We start from the raw sequence: 23,015 nt of genomic DNA on the forward strand, positions 1-23,015 counted from the left end.
GGGGGGTGTCTTCATTGAGTCTAATGCTTTTGATGTGTTCGTTAATTCTTATGCGGAGCTGACGCTTTGTTTTCCCCACATAGAATTTGTTGCATGGGCATTGAATAGAGTAGAGGACTTTGCTAGTTCCACAGTTGATGAACCGCTGGATGAGAAAGGTTCTGGTACCTTCTGAGTTCGTAAAGATATTAGTTTTCTCCACGAACCTGCAAATGCCACAATGGCCACAGGGGTACATTCCTTTAAGAGGAGGAAGGTCTGTCAGCCAGGTATGTTTTGTGTTTTTTTGGAATTCTGAGTGGACCAAGTGGTCGCCCAGATTACTTGCTCGTTTTGCCACCAACAAGGGCCTGGGTCCTACTATCTCTCCTATTTTCCCCGCTCTTCTAAGAATGTGCCAATGATTTTCTAGAATGGTTTTTACTTCATTCCATTGCCCACCAAATTTGGTGATCAATCTAGGGCAATTATCCTGTTTTGATTTTTGTTTCTTTATGGGATTAAGGATTTCTTGGCGTGTACGTTTACCTGCCAATTTTTTCGCACGTCTAAGGGTTCTGTGAGAGTATCCTCTCTCACGGAACCTGGAGTAGAGCTTTGCAGCCTCCCGGTGGTATTCAACAGGGTCAGAACAAATCCGTTTGACCCTGATGAATTGCCCTACCGGGATTCCGCGAATCAGGGATCCAGGATGGTAACAGTCTGCACGTAATAGCGTGTTTGCAGCAGTTTCCTTTCGAAATGTGGAAGTAGAGAGGCAACCTTGGTTTATCTTGATTTTGAGATCAAGGAAAGAAATTTCAAGGGGATCTGCTATATATGTAAGTTTTATGTTTCTAGGGTTAGAGTTGAGCTCAGTCATGAACTCATCCAATTCACCCCTAGAGCCAGTCCATAAAACCAATACATCATCAATGTACCTCAGCCATGTTTTTACATGGCTGAGGTACATCAAGGAAGTGTATATGGTTTCCTCCTCCCATAGGCCTAGCGGTTCATCAACTGTGGAACTAGCAAAGTCCTCTACTCTATTCAATGCCCATGCAACAAATTCTATGTGGGGAAAACAAAGCGTCAGCTCCGCATAAGAATTAACGAACACATCAAAAGCATTAGACTCAATGAAGACACCCCCCTTGCCATTCATTTTAAAGAACTACATAATAGTGACCCTAAAGGCCTAAAAGTTAAAGGCTTTTTTTCCCTTGATCTTTCACCCAGACGAGGTGACTATGACAGGATTCTCCTTCAAAGGGAGAAAGCCTGGATTTTTCGTCTAGGAACTCTTATACCCAAAGGCCTTAACACCGAGTGTAGTCTGAAAATATTCTTGAATCAATAACAACAATTTTGGAATAGTTATACTTGGACATATACACTAACCCTGCTATGTTTTCTTATATAATAGATCACCAATGTAACACATACTGCTATATACTATATGGGTTGTATATGTCCATTGTATACTCCATGTATGGTAGTGTGGATATGATGTAAGAGTATTAAGGCCTTGTAAAATATCCCTGGATTATGGTCTAGGGAATAAATGTGATAAGAACTGCCTCCCTACATCACACTTGATACTTCTTTTCTGGAGATGATTGCAATCCCCGATCTTTAAATGCTTCTCCTTATCTTTTCGTAAGAATGATAACTGGATTCCTCTGCTCCCTCCATCCATAGATAAACTCCTAATCACCTGGTATTCTGTTTATCTACAACCATATATGATAGTATTGATTACGTTGTTATATATTTTGCTTGTAACAATCTATGTGCTTCTTTTTAGTGTTGATCCCTCCCGAGTCCACTAGGGGTCACTGTTTAGGTGATAATACGTCAGCAGGGAGCCTGACTGTCTTTACCCAATGATCGCTGAGCTCCTAGTATTAAAGGACTGACGTAATGGACGCTAATTACGTCCTGAAGAAGCGTGCTGCGTCACGCGAAACGCGTCGACGTCACACGCCACTACGCCTGCGGACTCCACCCTCCACCCTATCTGAAACATTGACCGCGTACACAGATCGGATGCTCGGTGCCCAAGCCCTGTTTGGTAGACGGAAAAGCTCCCACGCTCTCTGGCGGACACTAAGGCTTGCCCCCTCAACAGACTCACCACGGCCGGACATGCAACTGGACTAACTCCTCCATATTGACGGACGGTACTAAGCAGACATCACACGGATCCATACTATCCATACAGTCAGTAACCGGCTCTGTCCCTGTTACTAAATGTTTGCAAACATGCCTGTCCTGGTGAAATTTATAGAGATGGAAGGCTAACTGAACGGTCGGAGACATACCACGTGTGTCTATCAGTGAGCATAATCTTGTACCCCGGACTGCAATATCTACAGACCAGAGGACATTTAGCTGCAGAGCGCTCTGACTGCTCAGACACATATACTGGTTGAATATCAGATCGGGTATGCAAATCACTGTTTAAGCCATCTGTTTGTTTGCCTGCTTCGCTTGCCTGTCTGTCTGCTTTAGTCATATGTCCGTGCCGCTTTACATGGTGTCTACTGCTGTGTTCTGTGTTTAAAGATTCATCTGGAAAGTGCAGCCATCCAATACATGTCCATTTACCAGAGGAAGTTTGTGGTAGAGCCATCAATTGCCCTTGTATACCATATGGGCGTGAGGACCCTGCACCTAACGGTCATATACGGAGACTTTTGATAACCACCAACCAAAACTTTTACATCAAAAATTTGCTCAAATATCCCCAACTGGATGTTTCTACTGGAGGTGGCTTTATCCATACATATTATGTTCATACTCCAAGAGTACTACAATTAACTTTATTTTTATCATGAATATTTTTTGATTTTCAAGTGAATGTTGGTTTTTTCAATGTGTCATTGGGGTGGTGGGTGGAGTCTGTAGCGTAGTGGCGCCATTTTTCATCAGACAGGACCTTTTACAGTGTTTCATCTTTATGTCGATTGGTTATTCTCTCATTACACTCTGTGCAATGTTGATGCTGTTGTTTTAACTTCTATCCAATAATTTTTCATTCAATAAAGCTCTATGTGATTCAATTTACCTCACCCTCGTTGTAGCCATACTTTGCAACTGCTTTTCTTCCACTACTGTTTTTCTTACTCATCAAGCCCTTGGCTGCAGCGGTCAGGTTCTCTACAGAGATTACGCGGTTCAGCACTAAGACTCAGCTCCACACCATCAATTTGTTTGCTGATGACATTATTATCTTTCTGACAGAACCAGAATCTTCCCTGGCCACCACACATGCACTGTTACAACGTTTTAGCTCGGTTTCATACTATAAAGTCAATTTTACTAAATCACTGATTCTCCCACTAGGTGTGCCTCCAGCACTTTCCCTGAAACTCCAAAGCCTAAATCCTTATTCTTGGAAACAGTCCAGTATCCCGTATCTAGGAATTCAATTTACCCCCAAAGTCTCCCAATTGGCCGAAGCTAACTTTCCTCCATTGATTGCTAAAATAACCCAAGAATGCCGTAACATCTCTGAATTAACTTGGACTGGACACCTCACAGCATTCAAAATGCTTATCTTACCCCAAATCCTTTATGTCTTTAGAACATTGTTAATACCTGTCCCACGCAAGTATCTCCACGCTCTCAATGCCACGCTCAAGGGACTGGTGTGGAGAGCAAAGAGGCCTAGGAGCGCCCACTACTTCTGTATCAAACATTGGTCCGCAGGGGGTATGGGAATGGTAGACATTAGAGATTATCTCCTAGCATCCCACTTAGCACAGCTTAGACATTGGGTATCCCCCGCGCATCGCACTGTGTAGAGTGAAATGGAATTTGATTTCTGCTCGCCCTTCCCCCTGCGGACGGCTCTTCATGTGGATGTATGGAGACATTTCCCCTTGGAAACTGTCCCCATATCGGTACAAGCCTCACTGATGGTGTGGAGAGAATTTGCCTCTCTCGACCTACACCTGTCCTTGTTCACAAAAGTACCCATTCCGGTTAGTGTACTGGAGTTACTCTTGCCTCATTCCTCCCTAAAAGTTTGGAAAGACAGGGGGATCACCCTCATAACAGATATTTTAGTTGTAAACTCCCTGAAACCATTCCCACAACTACAAAAAGAATACCAACTCCCCTCTACAGAGCAATATCTATACATGCGGATATCCTCCCTTCTGCATTCGCTACCATCCCCCCACATTTCTCTTCCCTCTCAGGGATGGATGTTCCTGCTTGAGACCACACGCTCCGCCAAGGGAACCTCCACATTCTACAACTCCCTCCAACAAAAAACGGTATTCAGCAAAACTGCTCCATTCGTTAAATGGGAAGGGGATTTGGGACAATCGTTCTCTGATGAGCAGTGGCAATGCGCTCTCCGCTCGGTAAGGCAAGCGTCATCTTGCGTGAATCATTGGGAATTATTCCACAAAATAACCCTACGCTGGGGTATCTTACCCCATACCGCCTTTCTAAATTCATGCAGGTCTACTCGCCACTATGCTGGAGAGGTTGCGGGAAAGTAGCTCACCTTAAACATGTATTCTGGTCTTGCAAACACCTAATGAGCTTTTGGAATAAGGTTTTCGCTACTATATCTGCAGTGACTGGAGTCCTTACCCGCCCCTCTCCTGCATTGGCAATCCTGAACATAGGGATAGATAAGTTCCCTAGAGTCTGTCAAAGGACGGTTACACATATCCTCCTAGCAGCTAGGAACCTCATCACTAGACAGTGGAAATCGAATTAAGCACCTAATGCATCTGAGATTATTACAATGGTGAGGAAGAGTTATGGGTACGAGAGCATATTAGCCCATAGAAGGGGTGGGGGCACCGGTTTGACCTACATTGGCAATTATGGAACACATGGACTGCAAGTATTGGTAATGCTGTTTGAAGCATATCGCAGTAATTATATAGTGCCTATCTGACTTATTCACCTAATTGCTGACCTTTTCGTTTTTTTTTAAGTTTAATAGTTTATTTGTTCTCTGTTATTTACTCATCTGCTTGATGTTACTTACCCCCCCCCTCCCATCTACCTTGCCCCCTTCCCCCCCCCCCTCTTCTTGTAATGCCTTAGCCTACATTGCTGACTCCTCTAGTCTTTTGTACGATGGCTATTACATCCACCATCAATCCCTTGTATATTCACTTTAAGAGGTATATGCCTCAGTGTTCAGTTATTGTAATACTACATGTTGTATTTTTGAAAAATTTTCAATAAAAAATTTAATGCAAAAAAAAAAAAAAGAATTTGTAATGGTGGAATGAATGCTTGTCACAGTCTTCCAACAATTTATTTTAGAAATCCACTCCTTAATTGACTTCATCAGGTATGGATCCTACAAATATCTAAAAGAGATCGCACTCGTACAATGAATTCATCAGGCATGGTTCCTACAAATAACTGAGAGATCGTACTCATATAATGACTTTAATCAGGCATGGTTCCTACAATTAACTGAGAGATCATATTCATACAATGACTTAGGCATGGTTCCTACAAATAACTGAGAGATCATACTCGTACAATGATTTCATCAGGCATGGTTGCTACAAATAACTGGGAGTTCGTACTCATACAATGATTTCATCAGGCATGGTTCCTACAAATAACTGAGAGATCATACTCATACAATGACTTATTAGGCATGGTTCCTACAAATAACAGAGAGATCGTACTCATACAATGACTTCATCAGGCATTGTTCCTACAAATATCTGAGAGATCATATTTATACAATGACTTCATCAGGCATGGTTCCTACAAATAACTGAAAGATCGTACTAATACAATGACTTAATAAGGCATGGCTCCTACAAATAACTGAGAGATCGTACTCATACAATGGCTTCATCAAGCATGGCTCCTACAAATAACTGAGAGATAGTACTCATACAGTGACTTCATCAAGCATGGCTCCTACAAATAACTGAGAGATAGTACTCTTATGACTACATCAGGCATGGCTCCTACAAATAACTGAGATTGTACTCATACAAAGACTTCATCAGGCATGGCTCCTACAAATATCTGGGAGATCGTACTCATACAATGACTTCATCAAGCATGGCTCCTACAAATAACTGAGAGATCGTACTCATACAGTGACTTCATCAGGCATGGTTCCTACAAATAACTGAGAGATCATACTCATACAGTGACTTCATCAGGCATGGTTCCTACAAATAACTGAGAGATTGTACTCCTACAATCACTTCATCAGGCATGGTTCCTACAAATAACTGAGAGATTGTACTCATACAATGACTTCATCAGGCACAGTTCCTACAAATATCTGAGAGTCTGTACTCGTACAATGACTTCATCAGGCATGGTTCCTACAAATAACTGAGAGCTCACACTCATACAATGACTTCATCAGGCATGGTTCCTACAAATAACAGAGCTCACACTCATACAGTGACTTCATCAGGCATGGTTCCTACAAATAACCGAGAGATCATACTCATACAATTACTTAATTAGGCATGGTTCCTACAAATAACAGATTGTACTGCTTATGGATGTCCCGCCCGCAATGTACATCGAACAGGCAACCCGTGCATGCAGAGCAATGTACTTGTACATTGCTGGCCTCTTCAGGGTTTTAGGAGGCGTGCGTGTGCATCCCAGTCCCAACCCCCACTGTGATTAGACACAGCATGTCAGTTATATCCAATCACAGCCCAGAGCTCTGTCATCAAAACCAGGCCCTGCACAGTGGGAATGATCCCTTTGTTCCTTCTCCCTGCAAAGCATGGAAAAGAAACACATTGATTTATAGTAACAATCAGAACACATTATACACATTCATTTATAACTAAAGGCAAAACTTTTTTTAGTTTTATATAGAGGGAGAGGGATTAGCACCCCTGTAAGTTTTTATTGCTGCCTGTGTCCCCATTAGGGAGAGTCACCCTCTCTGTTTTTCCTGTTTACCATTATCATTGAATGTAATAAAAATCCTAAATTTTGGGTTGTCCCCAAGGAACTCCCTTCATTTGCATGTATTTTATCTCACTTCCTGTTTGGCTCTGGGACAGGAAGTGAAAGTAAATCCCCCCAAATGGGGCACAGATGGCAAAAAACAATCTGACAGGAGTTATCACCCTTTCTTACTCTATTCAAAATGAGAAAGAAAGTTTTGCCTATAGTTCTACTTTAACACATTCTTAGGCACACAGTTAACCCTTTGATTGCCCCTCGATCTTAACCCTTTCCCAGCCGGTTAGTACAGTGACAGTGTATAGTCATTACCACTGATCATAGGGTTGCACCAATACCGTTTTTTTAAGCGAGTACGAGTACTGATACTTACAGTCAAGTACTCACCAATACCGGTGGAAGTGATGTCAGCTTTGGGGTGGACCATCTCTACATCTCCTCCAACCCTGTGAGCACCTCCAGCAGCCCTTATTTCCTATTATCGGCGGACCGGGATACCTATGTAGATTATTTTGCATGTGGCCAGATATGTACTGTGCGTTCTATAATTTCTTAAACTGCCCACTAGATGGCGTTTTTTCCTTTCTATACACACACAGGAGCAGTCGAACTACATTCCTGTTTGAATCACATGCGATTCTTTGCAGTGCGATTTGTGCCCATTCATTTTGTATTGACGCAAACTGCACAACAAAGTATGGGTTTTGTTATCGGGAACAGAGCCGGTTCACACTTCCATGACCAGAAAGTCGCCCAGTGACTTCAAGAGACTTGTTTAGAGACTTGGAAGAGACTTGGAAGAGACTTGTGCACTACTTTGAAGAGACAGGCAACTTTGTCTGTGGGGAATGCCTGGCTAATCTCTTTCTTCTTCCTGGAAAGTCTGATAACAAGTCGCTTCAATTAAGATAAGGAGGCGACTCCCATTGAAGTATATGGGACAGTCGGATCACAGGTCGCCTCAAAGTAGTACAGGACCCTTTTCTGAAGTCGGAGCGACTTCAGTAGTGCCAATTAAGACGGCACTGATTGATTAACATTGCTTTTGTTATGTCAAGCGACCTGGGGCTACACAAGTCGCCTCACAAGTCGTGCTAGTGTGAATGGGCTCTTACATGAGTACCAATCATCACACAAATGTTTGGTATTTCCCATATTCCAGTATTTCTGATGGCCATTCTTCTCATCCAGGGATTGGCTGGGGCTGTATTCAGGACCAGTTTAGACCCCGCCCTCTCCTGCTTACTATGTTTCTATAAAGTTCTGGAAAGACAGGGGAGACAGAGAAGCCGGCATCTACAGAACTCAGCGAAGGAAAAACACAATCATGTCTCCACTTCTAACAGCGAGCCAACAACTAAATTTACCTCATTTACAGCACCTGACCTAGGAGGGCGCTACATATATAAAAAAAACTTCCTTTACCTTGCAAAGTTTTTTCACATCACCTTCTTTTAAACATCACATGTTAGAGTATATGACTCATTTCTCAGATGTTCACAGGCTTCACAGACAGGCACAATCATTTCTCTGCCTCCCTTTCTACACAAACATGAAGGGAGGGGGTGAGGAATCTGGACAGACACAAGCAGGCTCTCTCTCTCATTCAGTCTCAAATCCCTCTCTGCTATAAATGATTTCTTAATTAAACATACAAAAACTTTCTAACAAAGACTTCTGTCTTTCTCATACCATTCTTCAACCACATTATCCTGCAGAAAGGGGCCACTGCCATCATTGAATACCCTTTCCATGAAGGGGTGTATTGGTCGGCAGCAATGTTTAGGTAAGTCGTATATATAAAGTAACATCTACATGAATTGCAGGACCCAGGGATTCCCTGCAGAACGGAACAAAGCATCGCACAGCCTCTGCCACCTTACCTTCTTCCCATACTGCATCCTGGTGCCACCTCTTTCCCAGGTAGGCAAGTGACGCACACACAACCCAGGCCATCCACATGATGTAAAAGAAAATGTGATCCATCAGACCAGGCCACCTTCTTCCATTGCTCTGTAGTCCAGTTCTGATGCTCACATGCCCATTGTAGACACTTTTGTCTGTGGAGATGGGTCAGCACCTTGACTGGTCTGCGGCTTCACAGCTCCATACACAGCAAACTGTGATACCCATTTTATTGCTTTCAACACATCAACTTCAGGGACAACATGTTTACCTGCTGCCTAATAAATCCCACCAAATTGTCAGATGCCACTGTAACAAGATAACCAATGGTATTCATTGAACCTCTCAGTGGTTATAAATGTATGGCTGATTGGTGTAAATTGGCTGCCCTATGCGCATAGTGCAACAACGTGCAACAAAGTGAAAATGGGGACTTAAAATATCTGAGGAATGCCCTGTAAAAAGAAAAAAATACACATTTATGTGTTTTACAAACGTGCTCTGTGCTCCGCCAGCATCTGACCTCTGAAGCTGGAGGTGTGTGGTAAACATGAATGGGGGGGGGGGGGGGATCACAGGTCCAGCTCTCCTCTGATCACAGAACTCCATGGTATTCCACCGGCAACACAAGGCCAAGCCACCCCACATGTGCGTCCTTGCAGCTCTGATTCTGTGCTGAGCGCACACTCGCTGTGTTCTCCCAGTACCCTGACTGAGCTGTCACTGACAGCTCCCAATCTATCTTTGTGGTCGGGAGCCACGGGGATGGACTTCCAATTGTGTGACCACTGTGACAGCTAATCACAGCGATTGTGTAATCAGGAAGCCACCTCCCAATGCTGACACCCACTTAAAGGGCCACCAGGAGGTTAACAAAATGCAGCCAAATTCAGCCTGTAAAGAAAATCATTATCACTTACCCTTTGGGGGGCGCCACTGAACTCCGCTGTCTGCAAAAGATAAGCTTGCTGAAGACGCTTCCACATCCGGCATACTTCCAGGAACCCCACGGCACTGTGCCACCCCTTCTATTGGCCCCTATTTCACCAAATCCGGCATACTTCCAGGAACCCCGCGGCACTGTGCCACCCCTTCTATTGGCCCCTATGTCACCAAATCCGCCATACTTCCAGGTACCCCACGGCACTTTGTCACCCCTTCCATTGGCCCCTATGTCACCAAATCCAGCATACTTCCAGGTACCCCACGGCACTGTGTCACCCCTTCCATTGGCCCCTATGTCACCAAATCCGACAAACTTCCAGGAACCCCGCGGCACTGTGCCACCCCTTCCATTGGCCCCTATGTCACCAAATCCGCCATACTTCCAGGTACCCCGCGGCACTGTGTCACCCCTTCCATTGGCCCCTATGTCACCAAATTCGGCAAACTTCCAGGAACCCCACGGCACTGTGCCACCCCTTCCATTGGCCCCTATGTCACCAAATCCGGCATACTTCCAGGAACCCCGCGGCACTGTGCCACCCCTTCCATTGGCCCCGATGTCACTACTGTGACTTTTAATGGTGCAGGAGCCAGAAGACAACAAGAACAGCAGGGGGTGCACTCCTGGAAGTGTGCTGGATGCTAAAGAAAGACAAAGAAGCTCGGCAGCATAGAGTGGTAATTATTTTTTTTTTTTTTTTTAGGCTTGCCTTTTTAGTGAGTCGCTTCAAAGTGGACCCAGAATCAGAATTTATTTTTTCATGTTAGGTGCATGTATGTCCTTGTGACATTTCCAAGTATTTATAACCTCTAAAGATATCACAGTACTCCTCCTGACATTGTATTCATTGGGTGGATGGAGCCATCTCTGTTCATATAGCATTCAGGGTCAGCAATTACTTCCTGGACTGCAATTCCAGCTCAGAGGTGTCACAATTATGTACTTACAACATTGGCCACACGGTGGCAGTGTTTCCCAGCAATACAGCCGAGCTGCAGTTTTAAAATTGGCCACACGGTGGCAGTGTTTCCCGGCAATACAGCCGAGCTGAAATGACAAAATTGGCCACACGGTGGCGGTGTTTCCCGAACAATACAGACGAGCTGCAATGACAAAATTTGCCACATGGTGCCAGTGTTTCCCGGCAATACAGCCGAGCTGCAATTCCAAAATTGGCCACACGGTGGCAGTGTTTCCCGGCAATATAGGTGGCTGCAGTTACAAAATTGACCACACAGTGGCAGTGTTTCCCAGCAATACAGCCGAGCTGCAATTACAAAATTGGCCACACGATGGCAGTGTTTCCCGGCAATACTACAGCCGAGCTGCAAATACAAAATTGGCCACACGGTGGCAGTGTTTCCCAACAATACAGCCGAGCTGCAGTTACAAAATTGGCCACACGGTGGCAGTGTTTCCCAACAATACAGCCGAGCTGCAGTTACAAAATTGGCCACACGGTGGCAGTGTTTCCCGGCAATACAGGCGAGCTGCAGTTACAAAATTGGCCACACAGTGGCAGTGTTTCCCAGCAATACAGCCGAGCTGCAGTTATAAAATTGGCCACATGGTAGCAGTGTTTCCCGGCAATACAGGCGAGCTGTAATTACAAAATTGGCCACACGGTAGCAGTGTATTCTGGCAATACAGCCGAGCTGCAATGACAAAATTGGCCACACGGTGGCAGTGTTTCCTGGCAATACAGCCGAGCTGAAATGACAAAATTGGCCACGCGGTGGCAGTGTTTCCCAGTAACACAGCCGAGCTGCAATTCCAAAATTGGCCACACGGTGGCAGTGTTTCCCGAACAATAGAGACGAGCTGCAATGACAAAATTTGCCACATGGTGCCAGTGTTTCCCGGCAATAGAGCCGAGCTGCAATTCCAAAATTGGCCACACGGTGGCAGTGTTTCCCGGCAATAGAGCCGAGCTGCAGTTACAAAATTGACCACACAGTGGCAGGGTTTCCCAACAATACAGCCGAGCTGCAGTTACAAAATTGGCCACACGGTGGCAGTGTTTCCCAACAATACAGCCGAGCTACAATTACAAGATTGGCCACACAGAGGCAGTGTTTCCCAGCAATACAGCCGAGCTGCAGTTATAAAATTGGCCACATGGTGGCAGTGTTTCCCGGCAATACAGCCGAGCTGCAAATACAAAATTGGCCACACGGTGGCAGTGTTTCCCAACAATACAGCCGAGCTGCAGTTATAAAATTGGCCACATGGTAGCAGTGTTTCCCGGCAATACAGCCGAGCTGAAATGACAAAATTGGCCACACGGTGGCAGTGTTTCCCAGTAACACAGCCGAGCTGCAATGACAAAATTTGCCACACGGTGGCAGTGTTTCCCGAACAATACAGACGAGCTGCAATGACAAAATTAGCCACAGGGTGCCAGTGTTTCCCGGCAATACAGCCGAGCTGCAATTCCAAAATTGGCCACACGGTGGCAGTGTTTCCCGGCAATATAGGTGGCTGCAGTTACAAAATTGACCACACAGTGGCAGTGTTTCCCAGCAATACAGCCGAGCTGCAATTACAAAATTGGCCACACGATGGCAGTGTTTCCCGGCAATACTACAGCCGAGCTGCAAATACAAAATTGGCCACACGGTGGCAGTGTTTCCCAACAATACAGCCGAGCTGCAGTTACAAAATTGGCCACACGGTGGCAGTGTTTCCCGGCAATACAGGCGAGCTGCAGTTACAAAATTGACCACACAGTGGCAGTGTTTCCCGGCAATACAGGCGAGCTACAATTACAAAATTGGCCACACAGTGGCAGTGTTTCCCAGCAATACAGCCGAGCTGCAGTTATAAAATTGGCCACATGGTAGCAGTGTTTCCCGGCAATACAGGCGAGCTGTAATTACAAAATTGGCCACACGGTGGCAGTGTATTCTGGCAATACAGCCGAGCTGCAATGACAAAATTGGCCACACGGTGGCAGTGTTTCCTGGCAATACAGCCGAGCTGAAATGACAAAATTGGCCACGCGGTGGCAGTGTTTCCCAGTAACACAGCCGAGCTGCAATTCCAAAATTGGCCACACGGTGGCAGTGTTTCCCGAACAATAGAGACGAGCTGCAATGACAAAATTTGCCACATGGTGCCAGTGTTTCCCGGCAATAGAGCCGAGCTGCAATTACAAAATTGGCCACACGGTGGCGGTGTTTCCCGACAATACAGCCGAGCTGCAATTCTAAAATTGGCCACACGGTGGCAGTGTTTCCCGGCAATATAGGTGGCTGCAGTTACAAAATTGACCACACAGTTGCAGTGTTTCCCAGCAATACAGACGAGCTGCAATTACAAAATTGGCCACACGGTGGCAGTGTTTCCCGGCAATACAGCCGAGCTGCAATGACAAAATTTGCCACATGGTGGCAGTGTTTCCTGGCAATACAGCCGAGCTGCAATTACAAAATTGGCCACACGGTGGCGGTGTTTCCCGACAATACAGACGAGCTGCAGTTATAAAATTGGCCACATGTTGGCAGTGTTTTCCGGCAATACAGCTGAGCTGCAATTCTAAAATTGGCCACACGGTGGCAGTGTTTCTCGGCAATACAGCCGAGCTGTAATTACAAAATTGACCACACAGTGGCAGTGTTTCCCAGCAATACAGCCGAGCTGCAGTTATAAAGTTAGCCACACGGTGGCAGTGTTTCTCGGCAACATAGGTGGCTGCAGTTATAAAATTGGCCACACGGTGGCAGTGTTTCCCAGCAATACAGACAAGCTGCAGTTACAAAATTGACCACACAGTGGCAGTGTTTCCCAGCAATACAGCCGAGCTGCAGTTATAAAGTTAGCCACACGGTGGCAGTGTTTCCCAGCAATATAGGCGGCTACAGTTATAAAATTGGTCGTACGGTGGCAGTGTTTCCCGACAAACCTTCAGTCTCTATTAGAGATAATATGTGACATGTGACTATTCCATTTTTTGTTGTTGGAGAGAATTGGAACTGCACTGATATTGTTATAAAAATACCAACAGCACTGATATTGTTATAAAAATACCAACAATTACAAATCTGCATTTTATTTACATTGTAAAACGTCCATATATATTTCTCATTTATTTAACCTCTTGCTGTCTAGGACATTTTTCACATCCATGTACAAATTAACAATTCTTTTTTTTTTTTTTTTGCTATAAAATGACTTCAAACCCCCAAACATGAAATATATTCCAAAAGCAGAGACCCTGGGGAATAAATTGGGGATTTTTTTGTCACATCAAATTGTCAGGAAATAATACACAAAATTTAGTGCACATAAATACAATATAATACCCATTTTATCGGTAAGATATAAAATGTAATGTTGTGTCAAATAAATTGATACCAAACATGTGAAGAATAAAAATTGCACACGCCTGTGACAAACTACGGAGCCTAAAATCATCCATAGGTGTCCCTTATAAAAGCCTTTCCAGGGTTACAGCCAGTGGTGGGATTCAAAAATTTTAGTAACCAGTTCCGACTTTGACCAGTGTGCTCCCTTTCAATGCACAGTGACCAGCGTGCCCCCTTTCAATGCACAGTGACCAGCGTGCCCCCTTTCAATGCACAGTGACCAGCGTGCCCCCTTTCAAAGCACAGTGACCAGCGTGCCCCCTTTCAATGCACAGTGACCAGCGTGCCCCCTTTCAATGCACAGTGACCAGCGTGCCCCCTTTCAAAGCACAGTGACCAGCGTGCCCCCTTTCAAAGCACAGTGACCAGCGTGCCCCCCTTTCAATGCACAGTGACCAGCGTGCCCCCCTTTCAATGCACAGTGACCAGCGTGCCCCCCTTTCAATGCAGAGAGACCAGCGTGCCCCCTTTCAATGCACAGTGACCACAGCATTCCCCCCAATCATTGCAGAGTGCCACAGCATTGCCCCCAATCATTGCAGAGTGCCAGCCACAGCATTGCCCCCAATCATTGCAGAGTGCAACAGCATTGCCCCCAAGCATTGCAGAGTTCCAAAGCATTACCCCCAATCATTGCAGAGTGCCAGCCACAGCATTGCCCCCAATGATTGCAGAGTGCCAGCCACAACATTGCCCCTAATGATTGCAGAGTGCCAGCCACAGCATTGCCCCCAATGATTGCAGAGTGCCAGCCACAGCATTGCCCCCAATGATTGCAGAGTGCCAGCCACAGCATTGTCCCCAATGATTGCAGAGTGCAAGCCACAGCATTGCCCCCAATAATTGCAGAGTGCCAGCCACAGCATTGCCCCCAATGCCCAATGATTGCAGAGCACCAGCCACAGCATTGCCCTCAATGATTGCAGAGTGCCAGCCACAGCATTGCCCCTAATGATTGCAGAGTGCCAGCCACAGCATTGCCCCCAAAGACTGCAGAGTGCCAGCCACAGCATTGCCCCTAATGATTGCAGAGTGCCAGCCACAGCATTGCCCCTAATGGTTGCAGAGTGCCAGCCACAGAATTGCCCCCAATCATTGCAGAGTGCCAGCCGCAGCATTGCCCCCAATGATTGCAGAGTGCCAGCCACAGCATTGCCCCTAATGATTGCAGAGTGCCAGCCACAGCATTGCCCCTAATGATTGCAGAGTGCCAGCCACAGCATTGCTCCTAATGATTGCAGAGCGCCAGCCACAGCATTGCCCCTAATGATTGCAGAGTGCCAGCCACAGCATTGCGCCTAATGATTGCAGAACGCCAGCCACAGCATTGCCCCTAATGATTGCAGAGCACCAGCCACAGCATTGCCCCCAATGATTGCAGAGTGCCAGCGATCCCCCCGCACTTACCTCATGGACGGTCTCGCAGCTTCACTTCAGTCCCCGGCTCCCCGCGTCTCCGAGTCTTCAGTCCTCCCGCGGCGCCTCTTCCTCGACCAATGGCACGGTGTTTGCCTTTCGGCCAATCAGGAAGCGGGAGGACCCGCTCCCTGATTGGCCAGGAGGAGGATCCGTGTGACAATAGCAAATTCTCATTCGCTATTGTCACAGAATGGGCGGGTCGGGGCGCACTGCTCCGCTCCCTGGCCGTCACGTCTGCGGCTGCGGTCCGAGTGCGGGACATTCAATTGTACTGCGCTCGGACGCGCAGGGGGATTCAGCAGGTTCTGCAAACTTGCAGAAAGTTAGTAACCGTTTCTATGGAACCGGTGCAAACCGGTTGAATCCCACCACTGGTTACAGCTTATCGGTAAATGTGATTTCTGCTGGTAGAATTCTTCTCTCACACTCAGCGGAGATACCCGCCTGACAGGGTAGTGAAGGGCTCACTTAGTTATAGCTATTAGCGGCCGCTCGCCCGCCCACCCGGTGTGTTAGTTCATTTATACACATAGTCGTAGTAGTGACACCACCGGGAGGCGGGACTTTTCAAACCTGGGCTGTGCCCACTGCAGCCATCATTAATTTCGGCATCTTTAACCCATTTTCGGCCGAAATGGAATAGGCCCATTATGTAACTAGTAAAAAACTTTATTGATAGAAAAATTCCCTGACTATGGAACACATGAATGAGATTAGAACATCACCTCCACCAAACAGCATAAATAACATCACATAAAATGTGACAATGGTTAAAAAATGTCCAAACTGAAGACCAATCCAGAGTGCACTAACATGTATGATGTACTCCCGAGTGGTTGTGCAGGGTATCAACTGCTCCACAAGGGAGTTACAAGTGTTGATCCTCAAGGGTGTAAATCAAGCAGTGCATACTACCATAAGGTAGTGATTAATCCGACATTGTCATGCTAAAATAAAACAGTGTGTGATATAGAGCATTCCTCATAAAATTCAGTGGAAGTTTGGTCCCGATGAACAGAGATACTATTGAGCAATATGGGATCCAGAAGGAAAGGGAGCATCAATGCTGCACAGACAATTAGTCTTCATGAAGTAATTAGAGATACGGAAAGTACCCACAAAACGTATGACACTTGATGTGAATAATGAAGTGGTTGGCAGCATCAGTAGTGGAAAAGCAATTGAAGCAAGCTATATTATTATTGGTATTATTGATCTGCATCTATAATTTGATTAGATAGTTCTCTACAGTGGTTTTCTCTTTATACCACCACTGCACTTTATATATCTAGTAGTTGTTTACTACTAGATTGAAATATATATATATTTATCTTTTTATTTAAACTTTATTTCTGATATTACATACAATGCAGGTCCAACAGCCCTACTTTGAAAGTAAGGAGGCCTGTTTATTCACACACAGGCACAAAGAGATATACACTGTGGGACAATCCCCCCTCCCCCTTAGCAGCCAATTCACAGACACATATACATCCCATAACAAGTTGATCTTAAGGCAGACAGAAACAATAGAAACAATGGGATACAGGTACTTAACAATAACAAACCCCACCCCAGCTCACTATCTAGCAAGGGTCTATGAGTCACTCCTGCAATATTCTGGCAATAGGGGCCAGGGAAACTGGACAAGGATTTATGCCTTTCCTCCGCTGAAACTCCTGCTGAGCCTTCTACGCAGGATAGAGGTGGAAGAGATTCCGGTCATTCTGGTGGCCCCAGGCTGGCCTCACCGGTCTTGGTACGCAGACCTGGTAAGGTTGGTCACCGATGCTCCTTGGAGACCTCCTCTCAGGGAAGATCTGCTGTCTCAAGGGCCGATCTTCCATCCTGATTTACAGTCGCTCGCTTTAACGTCATGGCTTTCTGACTCTGTGGCTATTGAAGGCCAGGAAGTTGAACTCCAGGAAGATATATCATCGTACGTGGAAATCGTACATTTCATGGTGTGAATCGCTGAAGGTGCACCCTCGATTGTTTTCAATAGCTAGGGTTTTGGCCTTTCTACAAAAAGGGGTTGAACAGAGGCTGGCTTTGGGCACTATCAAGGGCCAAGTGTCGACTTTGGCTATATATTTCCAACGCCCGTTAGCTATGCATGCCTTGATTCGCACTTTCATTCAGGGAGTGCGCCTTATGGCTACTCCGAGATGATCCCCGCTACTTGTGTGGGATCTGAATTTGGTATTTCTGTTCTTAAAAAGCCTTCTTTTGAGAACATTCGGGAGATATCTCTTCTTTTATTGTCTCAGAAGGTTGCCTTTTTGGTGGCTATCACTTTTGCCCGCAGAGTATCAGAATTGGCGGCATTGTCTTGACGCTCACCTTATCTGGCGGTCCACAAAGATAAGGTGGTACTCCGACCTAATCAGTCTTTTATTCCTAAGGTGGTTTCTGATTTTCATTTGAATGAAGACATTGAGCTGCCTTCACTCTGTCCCAAGCCCAAGCATCCCAAGGAAATTGGCTTGCATTCTTTGGATGTGGTTCGGTAGATCAGGGTGTACCTGGCAGCCACTGAGTCTTTCAGAAAATCAGAGGCTCTTTTTGTCCTTCCCGAGGGACCTCGCAAAGGATTGGCTGCGTCTGCTGCAACCATATCCAGATGGATCAGGCAGACGGTTGTTCAGGCTTATTCACTGAAGGGTCAGGTTCCTCCTTTCCCTGTGAAGGCGCATTCTACTAGAGCACTGAGTGCTTCTTAGGCTTTTCGCCATCAGGCGTCAGTGATGCAAGTTAGCAAGGCGGCAACTTGGTCGTCTGTGCATACGTTCACAAAATTCTACAAAGTTAACGCGTTAGCATCTTCAGATGACTCTTTTGGTCGCAAGGTTTGGCAGGCTGCTGTTTAAAAGAGAACCTTTTTTTTTTTTTTGCTTCTCTATGAGGGTGTTCTAGGTGAGCTCCAGTTGTTCCTGGTTGAGCTCCATGTCACCTGGTTGGCTAAGTTTAGCCTTTGGGGAATTTCGTTCTTCTTTGCCTGGTTTTTCCCACCTCTCATGCATATACTGCTTTGGGACGTCCCAATGGTCTAAGAAGATATGGAGCTGCGTCTGTCAATGGACGATAGAAAACTGGATTTTTGTACTTACCGTTAAATCCTTTTCTCTGAACTTCATCGACAGACGCAGCACCCACCCCTCTACTTATGAGAGAAATGGGGTTTTTTTTTGTCTTCTAAACACTGCTTTCTGTGAATCTGAGGGCTGTAGCAGAGTGTGTGGGGTTATGCCTGCAGGGACATCCCCATAGGTGTGGTAAAGCTTTTTCCTGCCTAGTGTCCTATTCCTGATGGGAGAAGCATAACCCAATGGTCTAAGAATATATGGAGCTGCGTCTGTCAATGGACTTCAGAGAAAAGGATTTTACGGTAAGTACAAAAATCCAGTTATTACTGTTCGGGGGGAGACATTTTGTCCCCTTTGATTTTGCAGTAAAATTGATTGCAGATTTAGTCATGTAGAAAATCTGTTATATGGATAAAAAGAACCCCAGCCGAGAGTAAAGGGTGGAAATGGCTCCTGATCCCCAGATTTGGGCAATTATGTCACCAATATAAATGGATAAAAACCTGCGCTATGTGTAACAACTCAAATACCTACAAAAATAACTTATACCGGACTGCTGCTGTAACAAAGGTAAGGATTCCCTTTATCAACTAGAAGAGCATTATGTGTCACAGCGCTGTCCTATTGTGTGTGCACATAAATTATCACAAATACACTAAAATATGTGGATACATTCATATATAAAGTGCTAGGGGCTCAGAATAATATTCTCCCTCAGATCTACTGTTTCCACTTTACACATACTTCATTTATCTTATGGTGTTTATCAATAATCTAAGGAAACTGAACCATGTGAAAATTCATATACAACATAAAGTGCTTTGTGCTCAAGATGCTGTTCCATGCAGATCCACTGTTTCCATTTTGTACCTATTTATTTAATCTTATAATATTTGCTGCTATAATAAATAAAGTGAAAATCTGTGCAAATTCATGTAATCATACAATATTGTGTACTCAATATAGTGTTCTCTGCAAGTCCACTGCTTCCACTTTGCATCTACTTCAATGAATTTATATTGCTAAAAAAAAGTCCACAAATGAATGAAAAGTTGATAAGGTGTGAAAGTTCTCGGTGCTCCAAACTGTGCCAGCTGTAGTGTAGCCACGCCTTCTTCCACCTCTTACACACGTGATGGTGAGGGCGCCCCCTTAGTAGTGCTTCCCCACTCACCAGAGCAATATGACTCCCAGCTTTTCAGCTACCAGAGTCACAAACATCCTTCACACTCTCCTCACCTCCGATGGCAAAGGAACTGGATCCTCCTCGCTCACTCCTGCAAGTCTGCTGCGCTTTCTGTCAGTCTCCCTCCTAGACTCGGCTTCCTCCTCCGACCGCTGTTCCAGCAGGAGCTCCGCCTCTTCATACACACTCAGGGAGGAGAGAAAGGGGAAGGATATACAGTACATACACACACAGCACAAGGCCGTGTTCACACTACCAGACGGTTCTCAGGGCTGCAGTTCCTCTGAGCTCCACAAGGTGGTGATCTCACCTCTACCCAGACAGGAAGTCTCTATGGAATACAGACAGGAAGTGATGTTAGGTAAAGAGGACGTTCCATAGAACGTAGAGGGAGACACTGCAGGATCTGGGGGCAGAAGAGGTAATAAGTAGATTAACCCCTTCAAGGGGATCAGTTGATGATTAATATATCTTGCTTCCAAAGTTGACCACACATGGATGGAAATGTGACCGATCCCTGCTGAACCAGCTGAATTTCCATGTATCTATGGTCACCTTAAGTGACTTCCTCCCCTCCCCCATCATGTAAGTCATGCTAAGATAATCTCCCATTGGCTGAGCAATATTCTCATTTGTCTCTGAGCTCCTTCTTGCTATTCCTCCTCCTGCCTGTTGTTTCCTTGGATTGATTTTCTGTGTAGTGACCCCGGCTTCATCTCTTGGATGCGCTCGTCTGTTGCTTGTCCTGACCTTTATCCCGATTCCTGGATCTCCTCCTCATCTCTCCTCCATATCCTCTTACACAGCTTTTCTCCACCCCTGCAGTGACCCCGGGGGGTGGAAACTTGGCACCAGCATGCAGCAAAATCCATCCCCACCATTAGGAACTCTGGAGAAAATTGTCTGCTATTTACACTCCGTTCCTCCGCACGTCACCTGCTCACATGAGAGCTTACTTTCACAGATTTCTGTATGGTAAAGGTCAAAGTTCACTCTTTATTTTAGAAGTGGGAGGCACCCGGGAACAATGACTTGGTTAGCACAGGATCCTCATATATAGGGCCACTCAAATCTCCCCATCCAAATGTCCCTCCATCCCGAGTCTATATGTCCTATGACATCACACTGACCTCACAGCTCCTCCCCCAATGTCCCTCCATCTAGCTTATTCTTCTCCTCTCTTAGGATGTGGGCGGACCCTTGGCATCCTCATTAGCAAAGTGGGACTGTTGGTCCTGCGTTGTATGTAATGATGTCAGAATGCCTGCAACAAGCTTTTTACCCTGCGTAGTGTGGGGGTCCTGTGTGGGTAAATTATACCTCAGTCTGAGGTGGGGCTTTAATCAAATGGAAACCTGAATGGTGAGGTGAGGAGGATTCTGGGAATTTCATTTGATTTTACTATTTATGTTCAGATCTAGAGTTTTCCTCCTGTGAAGTCTGGAGATCGCATGACCATCACATTGCCTCCACCTCCCTCCCCGATAGAATAGAGAAATACAAAGAAGATTCTAGAAGTCACCAGAGAGATCATGGAGGAGAGGTGAGCGGTGCTGGGAATTCTGGGACATTATCCAGTAACAGACAAGGGATGTGTCTGGATGGTGACTGTATCATTGTGTGTGTCAGGTTCCTATAAGGTGTCAGGATGTCACTGTCTATTTCTCCATGGAGGAGTGGGAGTATTTAGAAGGACACAAGGATCTCTACAAGGACGTCATGATGGAGAATCAGCCGCCCCTCACATCACCGGGTAAGAGGAGACTTTATTGTAAAGGAGAGAGCAGTACGGAGGCTCCACCTAGATCCCCCATCATCTGATAAACACATAGAAACAATGTATTCAGTCAGTGTGTGTGTTTCCTACAGATGGATCCAGTAATGGGAACCCACCAGAGAGATGTCCCCGTCCTCTGTATTCCCGGGATTCCACACAAGAAGGTCACACCATCCCTCACCTTCATCAGGTAGATGAGTGGCAATTATTGGTAGTTCTGGTTTATACACAGCATGTTTGTTACAATGAATGTTGTATTATATATTCAGAGTGGAAACCTCGGGGATGATAATATTGATGTTAAAGAAGAGTATAAAGAGGAGGATGAGGAGTATGGAGTGATGGAGGAGTTTTCAGAAGGACACAAGGATATGATGGAGCCACCTAATACCAGGAACCCACCAGAGAGATGTCCCCGTCCTCTGTATTCCCGGGATTCCACACAGGAAGGTCACACCATCCCTCAATGTTACAAGGTTGGTGAGACAGAGATTATAAAACACAGACTCATGGAGACAATGTGTGTATTTTTATGTGATGTCACAATAATAAATCTTATATTTTACAGATGATATTTTCTCTCATTTTCTTGGTTTAGAGTGGAGATCCAATCGATATAGAATTTGAGGTTAAAGCAGAAGAAGAAGAGACGTATGTGAGGGATGATCAGCAGTCTATGGAGGAGGATGGAATAACGGGGACATTTATAGAGGAGGACACTCCTACAGAGATCAGCACAGGTGGGTCATTAACACTAAATACATTCCTCCACCCATACTGCTCACTGATTGGTCCAGAGTAGGGCGGGGACTGGGTGATATCAGTCTGTAATCCCCTGGTCACTTTCCTGAGCTGTGTTCCCCGTCCTGTATTCCTGTATTTCTCTCGGATAATCTTCCTTCTCTGTGCTGCTGACACAATTTATGTCTCTAGACTGGATTTATGGAGATTCTGGGGTTCAGCTGGCAGCAAAATGTTCATTTTCACCATAGGCATTACTAGACCTAGGCACCTGGGGTATGTTTTTTGGGTCTTCTGCCCCATGCCGGGGTCTAGCAAAATATGACAGAACAATTCTCCCAGGGTTACTTGCTCTGTTATTTGCTGGCTGTGTTGGGTGGAGGGATATGTCTGTATAGTCTCACACCCAAGTCACTGAGTGCAGTCTCAGGAGATGGAAGGCAGCGCTGTGGGACCTCTGTAACTTGTCTCATGTAAACATTTTGAGTGGGTGTAAACCCTCCATATACCCAGTGAAGTGACTGTCCTCAGGGGATACACAGAAATGAAACAAATCCTCCTACATAAGTTGTACCCCTTTATCTGCTTTCCTCTCTTTACATCTGCCCATAGTCCAGAATTTAGACAGTTTGTCTGAGCAGTCAGAAAAAAGGAGACGGGG

At 45.5% G+C, this 23,015-nt stretch overlaps 4 protein-coding genes across 4 annotated transcripts in view; 3 read left to right on the forward strand and 1 right to left on the reverse strand.

The window, feature by feature from the left end:
* LOC309549119 (uncharacterized protein) overlaps positions 1-23,015 on the reverse strand; it is a 2,919,967-nt gene that overhangs the window by 907,274 nt on the left and 1,989,678 nt on the right. The gene's annotated exons all lie outside the window — the stretch shown is intronic.
* Positions 1-23,015, forward strand: part of LOC309549117 (uncharacterized protein) — a 4,285,597-nt gene that overhangs the window by 796,613 nt on the left and 3,465,969 nt on the right.
* Positions 1-23,015, forward strand: part of LOC309549121 (uncharacterized protein) — a 236,492-nt gene that overhangs the window by 121,158 nt on the left and 92,319 nt on the right. The gene's annotated exons all lie outside the window — the stretch shown is intronic.
* Positions 221-22,659, forward strand: LOC309548647 (uncharacterized protein; the record flags this gene model as incomplete). The annotated part of the gene is made up of 5 exons (XM_082248616.1): positions 221-269; positions 21,252-21,379; positions 21,466-21,589; positions 21,706-21,803; positions 22,212-22,659. The coding sequence occupies 5 exons, from the start codon at positions 221-223 to the stop codon at positions 22,413-22,415; spliced, it is 603 nt and encodes a 200-aa protein (XP_082104742.1). The 3' UTR covers positions 22,416-22,659.

The sequence above is a fragment of the Pelophylax lessonae genome, assembly GCF_965119305.1.
Source record: "Pelophylax lessonae genome assembly, chromosome: 3".
Lineage (NCBI taxonomy): Eukaryota > Metazoa > Chordata > Amphibia > Anura > Ranidae > Pelophylax > Pelophylax lessonae.